This window comes from Ziziphus jujuba, chromosome 11, assembly GCF_031755915.1.
Source record: "Ziziphus jujuba cultivar Dongzao chromosome 11, ASM3175591v1".
Taxonomy (NCBI): domain Eukaryota; kingdom Viridiplantae; phylum Streptophyta; class Magnoliopsida; order Rosales; family Rhamnaceae; genus Ziziphus; species Ziziphus jujuba.
The window spans coordinates 11,070,330-11,082,991 of NC_083389.1; the positions used below are offsets into that span (position 1 = coordinate 11,070,330).

General features: G+C 35.3%; 2 protein-coding genes across 4 annotated transcripts; one reads left to right on the top strand and one right to left on the bottom strand.

The window, feature by feature from the left end:
• Positions 1–2,236: 2,236 nt before the first annotated feature.
• On the top strand, positions 2,237–4,935 carry LOC107405573 (rhodanese-like domain-containing protein 9, chloroplastic). 2 transcript variants are annotated; one of them, XM_016015651.4, is made up of 6 exons: positions 2,237–2,413; positions 3,051–3,319; positions 3,469–3,619; positions 4,246–4,331; positions 4,405–4,509; positions 4,706–4,935. In XM_016015651.4, exons 1-6 carry the CDS (start codon positions 2,373–2,375, stop codon positions 4,774–4,776), a joined length of 723 nt encoding a protein of 240 aa, XP_015871137.1. In that variant the 5' UTR covers positions 2,237–2,372; the 3' UTR covers positions 4,777–4,935. The 2 variants fall into 2 exon arrangements, with proteins under 2 accessions (XP_015871137.1, XP_015868127.1); XM_016012641.4 differs by having other exon boundaries at positions 2,249–2,413; positions 3,063–3,319.
• A 186-nt stretch (positions 4,936–5,121) lies between these two features.
• On the bottom strand, positions 5,122–12,324 carry LOC107408147 (uncharacterized). 2 transcript variants are annotated; one of them, XM_016015549.4, is made up of 9 exons: positions 11,709–12,320; positions 10,690–10,830; positions 9,762–10,142; positions 8,531–8,635; positions 7,962–8,102; positions 6,628–6,831; positions 6,433–6,525; positions 6,172–6,283; positions 5,122–5,541 (listed from the first exon to the last, which is right to left on the bottom strand). In XM_016015549.4, the coding sequence occupies exons 1-9, from the start codon at positions 12,183–12,185 to the stop codon at positions 5,498–5,500; spliced, it is 1,698 nt and encodes a 565-aa protein (XP_015871035.1). In that variant the 5' UTR covers positions 12,186–12,320; the 3' UTR covers positions 5,122–5,497. The 2 variants fall into 2 exon arrangements, with proteins under 2 accessions (XP_015871035.1, XP_048321073.1); XM_048465116.2 differs by lacking the exon at positions 10,690–10,830 and having other exon boundaries at positions 11,709–12,324.
• Between the last annotated feature and the right edge of the window lie 338 nt (positions 12,325–12,662).

Here is a 12,662-nt window from a genome sequence, read left to right on the forward strand (position 1 = left end):
AGGAAAATCTTCTTAGTATCAGAAAGTATTATGGAGGAAAACGGGCAGAAAGTATTTTGGAGCTAAATAGACATACTGCTAATAAATGATTTCCAACTTCGTTGTCCCAATGTTTGCCCAGAAGCACTTTATACCAGAAAGTGTATAATTTCACAAGCGGTTGCCGTTCACTTGTTTCTCATTTATGCAAGATCTAATCAGGCATGAAGAGCTCAAAACTCGCATTTTAAAGCTGATCTGTGGCTATACAGGGCTTGTTTCCCTTAACAATTCCCGGAGGTGAAGCACAGAGAGAGGGGAGGCCATCGCCCTCCGAAGACCCCCGGTTCTGGAAGGCCATCGTCCTGCTATGTGGAATGTGCCAAAAATTACCAACTCTTTGGTGTTTGGAGTAACAATTTCTTTTTATTACACAGATGTTAATGCAGAAATACATCCATCTTCATTATTCACAACAAATTAGAAAGTTGAGAACCCAAGTAGATAAAAATTAATTAAATAAGATCAAAACTACAGACAAGGAAAATTTGAGCTAATAAAAAATTTAAAAAAAAAAAAAAAAAAAAAAAAAAAAAAAAGGAACAGCAATTGGTGAAAAAGCTTCAGTTTCATAGAATTTGGGCCCGATATTCTCAATCACTGTGTCTAGTAGTTCATCACTGGATGCACGAAAACCATCATAAATGCAGCAAAAGATGATTGATAAAATCCTCATTTTCTATCCTCCACTAGAATTTGATGCAGTTGGAGTAAATACCATTTAGCATTTACCTGCTAGCTACTTCGTCTTTATATACAGAGCTAGAGAATTAGCTGGGGATATACAATAATATGTGTGATGTCAACCTGCATTTGAATTTGGAATGCAAATTCTGTATGCTTGACTTGCTACTTCAATTTTACCATGTGTAGGTCTACTTCAGCCAGATATTCTGCTAGGAAGCTACATAGAGAAGATATTTTTCTCTTTTTTATTTAGTTTCTTATGTGGGTGTTGAATTATTGAAGTAAAGGCACATTAAAAAAACAAATAAATAAAGGACCAAGTTGAAGGGCTTTGAAATACCCGCATGGTGACAAAACCTGTGTAAAAGAGTCTTTTATCGGTTTTTCCTTATGATAGATGCTTTTGATTCTTCCTTAAAGAGTTACCCAAATAATGAGATTTGACGGTGTTGGTTTTCTTGGCGATGAAGAGTCCTTTTTCTTGATTTTCCTGGTAATAAGAAATGTGTCTTTGCTGATGATTGTTCTATGAGAAAACTATTTTAAGTTGAAGATTAACTATCTCTCTCGGATCGTTCCTCCACGGTCTTCATGCAATTGTCGGTGCTGTACACAGCTTCACATGTGAAGTAACTTTCTCTTCCCATTCTTCGCATGGATCAATTGTACCATCGTTTTATTGGAGATCAAAATTCAAAATACCAATTTGCAAAAGTGAATATTGCATTGCATTCCTTGTCCGTCTTTACTTCTAAATCAACTTTTAGATACATTCCTTGATTAAACAAAACCTCTTCAAAATTCGGACAATTTGCAAAGTAATACATAGAAAAGAAATAATCTTTTCCATAACCAACCATCCATTCTTCATATAATCCAATCTCCAAAAGCGATAGCTCCAATTCCGCTCTATAATTCAAATTGTCAATCTCCGTCGTGTTATTATTACTGCCTTGTGTCACTTTTAGCAATATACTAAGCACTCAATTCTACATTAATGAAAGCTGTAGAACAATCATTATAATCTCAAAGCAAGGATTACGTCCTCTTTGTTTTTTGGATTCAATGTCCCCCCTTTATGGAATATCATAACCAAAAAAAAAAATATATATATATATATATATAATAATATATGTGATTCTATGACCTGAAAAAACTAAAAGTGAGGATTTTGATTGAAAAAATTAAAAATTTTATATCTAAATTGAAACCAAAATTAAAATAGAGATATCCAATTGAAAAAAAATAAAAATGAAGGGTCCAGGTCCGTTTGAAATTGAAGGAGAAATAGAGGCTCCAAAAGTATTGTTACCTTATTTTTCAAAGCTATTCTTTAATCAAACCTTGTGATAATACATTATTATTACTATTATTATTATTTCTTTAAAAAAGTAGAGCATCAAAATAAAATTGATTCACACGGCGAGCACGTGGAACTTGCAAATTGCATTGATAAGATATCTAATCTCCTCTCAAGACTGAAGTAAAAGATTCGAGAAGCATATCTAATTCGTGTTGCCACGTGGCAGAAACCCATTGACCCTTCCATATTTCTTGGGTCGTTCCAGGCTGGTTTCCGTTAACTACAACTATGCAGTGTGGATGAAGAGAAAGGGAGGGAGAGACTGAGCTACTAGCTCTCTGTGATGGCAGGAATTGGAGCTTGTTCAACTTTCTCTTCGACAAGGTAAAGAATTTTTCTGCAGGAAAAAGTATTCTGTGAACGCTAAATTACTTTTTTCTTCTTTTCCTAGTCTCAGATGTAATCTTCTTTTCATGGTCAATGGTCTGAAACTTGATTCTTTATCTCAAAGACAAAGTAAGAGGAAAAAGATAAAGAACTTAGAAATAAATGTTGGACTTTGTACTTGAGACTTTTTTGCTAATAGTTTTCCTTTTCATAATTAACATCTAGACCTTTGTGGGTAAAAAAACATGGGTTTTGAATGCCACCGTCTAGTGTAGCTTTAGTTTGTTTTGTGAATAATTAGATTGTTGAACATGAAAAGAAGAAGCTTCATATCCAAGAAAAGTATAACCGTAATGCTTTCTCCAACAAAATGACCATATATGATAGTAAAATTAGCGTACTTAAAAGCAGATTTGATTCTGTTTTCTTGTAGCACTAAGAGGAATTTTTTTTTAATTTATTTATTTATTTTTTTCAAAATTCCATTTGAAAATTTTGATCCTCCGAAGGGGTGGTGTTAGCTTTACAATAAAGAAAATGAGAACAAAATAAATTTGAAACTTGAAATTGGGTAAATTTGTAAATTTGTAACTTGAAATTGGGTAACTATGGATGTTGAAGTAAGGGATTGAAGATATGTTTTCAGCTGTCTCCGGACATCTTTGTTGAAACTTGAAACTCATAGTCGTGTTGGAGGAACCATTTTTGCGAAGCCAATCCGTAGGAGAGCTTTAAGCATTAGAGCAGAAGTCAATTTTGTGAATGCTGAAGAAGCCAAGAAACTTATTGCAGCTGAAGGATATACAATTCTAGATGTCCGGGACAAATCTCAATTTGATCGAGCACATATCAAATCATGTACTCATGTGCCTCTATTTATTGAGAACCAAGACAATGACCCTGGTAATCTCCAAACTTTCCTTTTGCACTGTGATTCTATAATATCCCATTTCTTGTTGTCTCTCGAATCGTCTGCATCACAGTTATGGGACTGAAATGCTAAATAAATAGATGGAATCTTGTTTTCTCTTCATAATAACATTTTTGTGCAGGCACAATTGTAAAGAGGACTCTGCACAACAATTTTGCGGGTCTGTTCTTCGGACTGACATTCACTAAACCCAATCCTGAATTTGTGCAAACTGTTAAAAGCCAGTTTTCACCTGGAAGCAAACTCTTACTCGTCTGCCAGGAAGGTTTAAGGTTAGTTTTAGATAGCTCTCCGCTTATTTTTGGCCTGGTAAGTGTACTCTTCTAAAAACCCTTCTGCAAGGCCAAAAACTCCTGGTGGGGGATTGGACTCTTTAGCAATTTAAACAGCTCAATACTGGTGCAATCTCTATTTTCATTTGTCATTGTTGAATGAGTACAAGAATCCTAATTGGTGTTTGTGGATTGTGCGAGGCAGTTGACTATCTTCTAACATAAATATCCAGTCCCATGGTATGTGAGAGAGTTAAGAGTAATAGACACTTTGTATTTGAAGTCTTTAAGGTCAAGAGTGCCATTACAGTGCAAATCGCCGTTTTCTGTGCTCTCTAACTTGAGGGATTGGGCATGGAGAGGTTTCCTAATCCTATTTCCTACAATTTTTAGACATCGGCAGGAATAGCATACTTAGTTTATGGATAAGATACATTAGAGTCCTCATATCATGATGACTGAGTATATTTTCAACTACTTAAATCTTTATTAGAATCAATTTCAGATATTTTTTAATGTTGTATTAGTTTGAAATCAATTTCTCAGTTTATAATCATTTGTGCATTGCCATTTTTGCCTAATTGGGAAACCATTTGACAGGATACTGTTTCCTTTTTAATGTCAAGGTCTACTTCTGCTGCAACTAAATTAGAGCAAGCAGGTTTCCAGAACATAGCATGTATTACATCAGGGCTTCAAACTGTCAAACCAGGTTGGGATGGATATGCTTATTCCAGTTATCTGTGTTCATAAAGATGAGAGATCTGAACTTTTTAGTCTTATAGGAACATTTGATACTGTTGGTACCACTGAGTTGCAAGATGCTGGTAAAGCTGGTTTAGTCACTATTCAAGGAAAAATCTCTGCTGTACTCGGAACTGTACTTATATGTAAGTCTGCACTTCTTCTTAACCTTATCGATGGTACAGTTTATTGTATTATTAATATTGTTGTTGTTATTATTATGGAGATTCAAACTCAGGAATTGGAGGAAAGCCACTTGGCTGTTTCCGGTAGAACTAAATGACGCTACAGTTGAGTTCTCTTTAAGTGACATTTCTTTTTTGCTGCTTTGTTAAATGCCAGGTGCATATCTATTCATTACCTTCTTTCCAGATCAAGCAGAGAAGCTGCTTCAATTGGCCCCTACAGGCTAGTCACATATAAGAAGCTAAAGATTCAATTTTGTCTCTCGACTCTTTTCAAATGTTTAATGAATTTGCAATTTTTCGACAACATTAACATAAATCCAACCAAAAATAAGGCAGGAAGGCATTAATTGTCATGTTTATAATAGTTATATTCTGTTACCTCTAGTTAAATACGTTCATTTTCAAATAGCACACTTGATATTAAACATGCATCGATGATTTTAATTTCACGTACCAGGTTCCTGCTTGACTTCAGATGTCTGGACGTTTTTTATTTTCGGTTGGACATTGAATAAAATAGCGCCCATAGACAAAAATTAGAAACACCTAATTCACTAGCGAAATACCAACTACGAAAACCTCCCGAAGATGGCCAAAAATTAACGATTGGAAAATCCAGCATTCTAGACCAAAAATAATAAAGGGGCAACAAATTCACAAGGCTGCGAACCTAGTTTAACCCAATATTACAGTAAGATTGCATTTTTTTTTTTTTCCCTTTTCCCAAAAAATATTACAATGAGATTAGCAAATGTCTTTCTAATTCCACTCTGTGCAACAGTGTCAGTGCACAAATGATGTACCATTCCAAAGTACGTAGTGTTGATTTTCAGCTGCCAGTAGTACCAATAGAAATGGCAAAGATCAACTTGAGGGGTTGAAAGATAAATTAAAAAGCTTCCTTCTGTACCATTCTTGGTTGTGCAACGGTACCAACATGCAAGTATTAGTCCCCTTGTAGACAGTAGAGCTGACGGATGTTTCCGGACGCTGACAACATCAACAAAATGAGCTAGTTAATCCCCCGTCTTTGGAAATACTTAACAATGAAATTCATGAATTTAAATTGAATGAATTGCATTCAATTTCATAGTGATAACAAGTCATAATATACCTTGTTTTACTTAAAAAGGCTATATATTTTGAACCTGAAGACCAATATGGTCCACAGGCACCCTCCTCCCACAAATCAATCAGCTCTATTACCAGTCTCACAGTGGTATTCATCTTTTAATCCAAAACTTAGAATACATACCACCAACTAAAACTAAAAGCATGTAGTCTCCTCCAATGCCAAAAAACCCCAACCCCATATAAAGCAAGGAGGAAAGGTCCCAAAGAGAACTTCTCAGGTTCATACTTGCTCATCAGAAAGATATGGCATTTCAAATCGACATAAAGTCCATTTCTGTCATATACATGGGACCTAAACTCAACCTTCACAATTGAGAGGTTAAAGTAATGAAAAGTAATTACTTAACATTGTCTATAATTCATAGGCTTAAAGACCTCAAAATGGAGCAAAAATAAAATAAATTCCAGCACGTTTACTCTGTGTGATCGTACAGACACATGTACAAATTCATTTATACGAACAAAAACAAATTAACAAGTCATTACCATATAGCCAGTCTTTGAAATAAACATGGAGTGCAGAAGATAATTCACGTTTTCGATTTTCTTCAAGAGGTGCTTCCTTCAATAATTGCTTTATCTCTCCTAAATTCTTTTCCTGGGAAATTTTAAAAAGAATATTAATCATTAACCAAGTATCCAGAAATAGGCTAAACATCAAAATACCTAATTCCGCTTATATATGCAATCTAAATATTGAGAACAAATTTCTAAGTAAACTGAAGTCAGAATGTTTAGGTAAAATACATTTCTATTCCGAGATGCCAAATAAGCATCTGGTAAAGGAAATGGATTAACTTTGGTAGAACCTGGGGATTCACCACCAAACCAGTTTGGAATCTGCACATGAAGTAAAATAAGTTATAAGAAGGTAAGTTATTCAAATTTAAAAAGAGATACAAATAATTTTCAATAAAATTAATACCACCAACACCAATATACCAAAAAATTTGTGAACTGATCAGCATCTAGGCATGTGGCAGACTCGGCCTGAACATCAGAGACACCGGCGGGATGCGATAAGGAATCATGTGGATCAACCATTCCAAGTGCCAAAGGTTCATCCCATCTATTTACAGTTGCCTCAATGCCAACCTCAGTCATGTGCTCCTCCAACTGAGAGTAAAATGTATTGTATGGTGCCACCTGATAAAAATTGGGTGTAACAGAATAATTTCTCAATATGTTTATTAATACTTGACGTTGCAAATACAGAAAGCCTTGTGATATGAAGATAATGAATATATCCTTAACATATAACATGCCCAACTAGGTTTAAAAATAAATAACAAGCAAATTTGGGTTGTCCAATCACTCCATTGGCAAGCAATTTTCTCTATTTTTCTGTTAAAACTGTTAAAGTTAACAGTTTTAACAAGGAAAATAAGAACTTGGTTCTCCAACCACTCCATTGGCAAGCAGGTTTTCTCTATTTTCAGTTTAAGTTTTAACAGAAAAATAAGAACTTGTAAAGCATTCGGCACCCCCAGAAGAAACAATGAAATTTTAAATTACATTGGAATAAGTAAATTAGATTCACTTTTGCACAAACATCTTCCTTTCCCCATTCATTTTCCAACTAAAGTATTGTGCATGTACAAGACTTCGGAAATTCTTTTCTTCTAGTCAAACATATTTATTTTACAATTTTCCAATACTTGCCCTCTTTCACATATTTAATGAACACACTTTTAGCAGCATAAGAACAAGATTAAAGGATCACATTGTGACATCTACAACTGTCTCCTCAACTGTATAACTGCCAAGGGCATCAGGCAATTTGACAGTTCATGACAAATAAACTGGGAAAAATGTGTGAAAATTGACACTACAAGTGTCTCTCATTGCCTTGATCACTGGAGAAGGATAAGATTACAGACCTAGACAGCCAAAGAGGAAACGGATACAATCTCAATCTTTCCAAACCATCTATCATAAAACAAAACAGCCAAAACAACAACCCAAAACATAAAACCCTTAACAAAACTGGAACAGTGGCTGACCAAATAATAATGGAGATTAACAAGGAATCACAACAAAAATTTCAAGAATGACAGCCTATAATATTGAGAGAATGAAAATTTCAAGGTGTAAGTAGTTCATATACAAGGACCATATATACGAGTATCACATATAATATTTGTTATAGAAGATAAGCAAAACCAAACTTGGAAAAACTTCATCAACTGATAATTGTAATGTAAAATAATGATATGAAAGTGCATCACCATTGGCTAGTAGTTTGATGCGTAACAACAGTACATGGTGGCACTCACCTGCAACTTGTGGTTATCACCAACCATAAGCGGTCGCTGGTTTACCCCAAGAAAGAACACACATTCACGACAGTTAGCAATGCAGACTCGTTTCGCAGCTATAATCACATGAACTCTCTCACAGTGTTCAACTCTTACAGCCTGTAAAAGACATGGAATACATTTAAGATAGTGCTTCAGTCAACTTTCTATAAAGTAATGAAAGCAATCAAATCCATATCAGTCAAATCAGGTCAGCAGTAATATATCTCCTGTTGCCAGTTTTATCACGTGACATAGCAACATGCATGGTACGTACTCCATGGCTACTTCATTTGTTTTAGAATAGACTTCCCAGTCCATAAGAATAAAAACCTCGACAATATTGAATACAGGGTTGTAACAGCCAATTCATTTATAAAGTAAATTGGACAATTGAGACAACATGCTTCTGGTCTCAAAAAATTTCAGTACTGAAACGATGATTACCAAATCTATACACGCAATAAAGACTATATATTATCAATCTTCAGCAAATCATTGCAATAGAATTGCAAAAAGCATCGAAACAACTGTGTTCATCTTTTTACCTTTCCAACAGCTCCAAGAACTATGGTAGCATCAGAGCATCCATAAACTGTCGCATATCTCAAAGGGGCTAAGACATAGATAACAGAATCATGGCAATTTAGAACCTGAAAAGGTGAATAACATGTTAGAGGCAAAAAAAATGTACTTTCTTATAATGTAAAAATCAAATTATAATTCACACATATATATAATGCATGTAGGACAACATGTTGAGAAGAACCATTAAGCATCATAAAAGCTCCTCCCAAATCGTAAGAAAAAGTTCATTAACAAATATGATGTCACTAAGGCTCCAAAACCAGCTCAAGCATCTAATTGAAACAATATGATCTTGATCCAGAAGGACAGCAACGGAGCCACTAAAATAGTAAAAAGTTAGACCAAGCATGCTAAAGAAACTCCAATTTGGATAGATTACTATCACTAACCAAGAGTACGTCAAATAAATTAAATAAAATAAAATAAAATGTCAAATGGAAACCTTCTCTATAATTTCATCAACCATCATTTTCTTTAAACATATGTAATTCGAACTTATGTACCATAATTTTAGTAAGTAAATGCTGATCCCTCTGCCCTAAGGATTAAACTTCTCGCAACCACTCACCCTATAAATCTCTTAACATACCAAATTTCTAGAACTATATTATATTGTAGAGATAAAGCATTTTGCAATTCAAGCAAAAGATGGGGCAGAAGCCATTCTATGCAAAATTACGAGGATAGAAAACATGAATGAAGCATAAAGAAAACAAACGGAACAAATGGGAAGCAACATGAGGAATTATATGAGGGACAGCAAAGGACCGAATTCAGTAGGGGTCCTAAAACATACAACCGTGTTTTGTTATCTAGAATACCTGCATCCAATCTGAATCTGAGAGTTTCAAATAGTACTCAAATTCAAGTTAATTAAGACTTGAAATTGAGCGGCATCCTAAATCAAAAGGATAAATCAAGTTGTTATATCATCTGGAAGCTGAAAAATCCTTATGTATAAAATATCAAATCCAATTGATCTACTCCATTCCAAGTTCAATTAACAACAGTCAGATCCCATAAGTTGGTATTAGATTTGGTACTGAGATCTAATTGGTAACCGGAATACAGGATCACAAATAGCACTAACTTGTAAAGAACAATAAGACTAGCATATAATCTCACTACCGTGTAAATTAGAAGATAATGGTATCCCATGCTTTAGTTAAAGATAAAATCTAATAAACAAACCTTGACAGATGACCCTTTAAAATCAGATGCTTGCTTAACAAGCGATGTTTTAGAGATCCCCTCAATAAAACTTGGACCTCTAGCACTCGGAGAGGCCTTGATTGAACTTGTGCAGGCATCGGTCATGGCAACATCTTGATCTGAAGAATTGGGCAGCCCATTGTCTTTTGGAGAATTTCTTTCAGAAATATTTTCCAAAGTATAAGCTATATTCTGGAGAATCCATTCATGAACCTGAGCTGCAGGAACAGCAACAGCAGGCATGTCTGGATCTGAATTTGCAAAAAAGGGAGCAAATTGGCTCAAGCTACTTCCTTCAGATCCCTTATCACCAAATTGAATGAGAAAACCAAGGTGCTCAAACCTATCCATGGTCAAAACCTAGGACAACACAGTCAATTAGCAAACCAGAAGCAGGTCTGGAAATAATAATAAGCAAAACACAACTATATGACATATTTCAATAGCAAAGATGAGTAAGATAAGAAATAAGCTTTAGTAATTGAGTCACAGATAAAAAGTTGTTCCTTGAAAATTTAATTTTCTTTCTTTTTCTTTCTTTTTCTTTTTTTCTTTTTTTTTTATTCTTTTGATCTTTTGACAAACTACTTTGATACACAATCAACCTGAACAAAGTTGAATTCTAAGAAACGCATAAACTAAAACAAATGTCATATGCTAGCAATGCCCTAGGGGGAGTGGTCCTCTGCATCATGTTATAGCTCTAGATTTTTCTTGATTTTTCTTCATTATGTGCATCTTTTACAGCAACAAAAAGAACAATTGACAATGTTGCTAATATCTTCGTGTGCATATGAATCAGTTTGCAGAAGCTATAAAAATAAAGAAGAATAAAACTTGAACAAATAAAAGAAAAAAAAGCCTAAACTCCAACAAACAGAGGAGAGCTAGTGGTAACTTTACAAACCAGCGATTCTTCGCCTTCCCCCTCCACAGGTTCTGCTAAAAGAGAGAGAATGTTAGCCAAGTGCTTTTGCAGATATGACAACTGATGAGCCTCTTCATCAGCTGGTGATGGCATAAGCCGACGGCTGTTGCTACGTACAAGCTGCCATGTGTTGGAATACCAAGCTTGAAAATAAGTTTGATTCAATTTGAGGAACAAGACTCATGATAGTTTGTGCTAAAGGATACTAAATAACCCATCCCAACAAATCTGAAGCACTCCAACAAATCAAGTGTAAGGAAAAACTGATGAAATAATAGTAAGACACACAGATGCATGATAACGTAATCATGATCAAACCTAGGAGGTCTATACAAAAAAGGTGACTATAGGTTCTTCAGCATTGTATAGTATAAAATCATCCGAGATGGCAAGATATAAACAAACAAAAAATATGTAATCCTTGAAATCCATTTCTAATTGATACCACCAAGATGAATTCCTTTATTAAAATATATGACAATCCAATAACAATAACAATCAAAAACTTCAACTAACATTTACAAGCAGCCAATGTGTGTAAAATAAATTAATCCAATAGACCGAATTGAAAGGTCTGGAAACAATATTGGAATCTTAATATCCAGATTAAAAGGCTAATTCATATAATGGTCAACCACATTATTCCCCCAAGTGATAAACTCAAACAGTCAAATAACGAACTAAATTAATTCGAGTAAAACCCATTTCCTATAGAAAGAACACAAATTCACAATGCGACCAAATTCCTAACGCATTCATAAAATGAAAAATAAAAAATCATTCGCATCCTCAAACGGCAAGAAAATCAAACCAAATTAAAAAACACCAAAAACAAAAAAAAAAAAAAAAAAAAAAAAAAGAAAAAAGAAAACCATATACTAACCCATATTAAAACACTCCCATTTCACCAACCTAATCCTTATCCAATAAAAGACAACCAGCATTACATACTCCTCCAATAAAGCAAGCAAATTTCAATTTCAAGTACATGTAATCACCTGCAACGGAGAGAGAGCCGACAAATACCCATCGAAAGCTGAAGTGGAAGGCCAAACATCGGCCACAGCAGCCGCATCCTTATGCGTTCTAGGAAGCAACCTCTTGTACGACTGAATGTAAAGGAACAATACCAGATCATGCACATCAACACCAACGGAATCAACCTCCTCATGCTTGGCCCGGATGAGCGGATCGTTCTCGGAATGGAGAATGGAAGCGATGGTGTCGAGGACGAGGCGGGCATGGTCAATGGAGATCTGAAGGGCCTCGGAGATGGCGACGGAGCCGAGTCGCTGGCTAGGTGAGTGCTCGATGAGTTTCTGCTTGAGGGGGATTAGGGTTTGGGTCGGGTCGGTGAAGATGAGCTTGGGGATTGGAAGGAGACCATGCTCGAATGGCTCGCGCCGTGGGTGAATCAGAGAGGCTGAGTCTTTCAGCGGCGTGTTCGACGTCGAAGGCTCAATTGGATCGTTCATGGCTTTTTTTTAGAGAGAGAGAGAGAGAGCGAGAGGAAGAGAGCTCTGTGAGCTTTTTTAGAACCAAAGGAGATTTGGGTGAGCTACAGATCGTCCAGAAATGAATAATGAGAGAGAGAGAGAGAGAGAGAGACTGAGGTTTGGTAAGCTGTGGTGTTGTTCGGCCAGGTTGAGAACGAGGCGGCTAATGATTGGTTAAATCAGCTTCGTCAGTGGGTTGATGACCAATTACATATTGCCAAGTTTTTAAAAGCGGGTTTATGATAAATGTGGCTACGCTTGCTGGGATCCGTACCAAATGCAAAACCTTCTATTTTTTTATTTTTTTATTTTTCTCATATTTTCATTTTGCTGAATATTTGGATTTGGGAAAATTATTGTTACAAGTTTGGCTTGAAAGATACCTGTTTTGTATAAATTTTATTGGAAAATGAAAGATTACTGAAAATTTCTAGGCTTTAAGAGAAATGAGTTTGA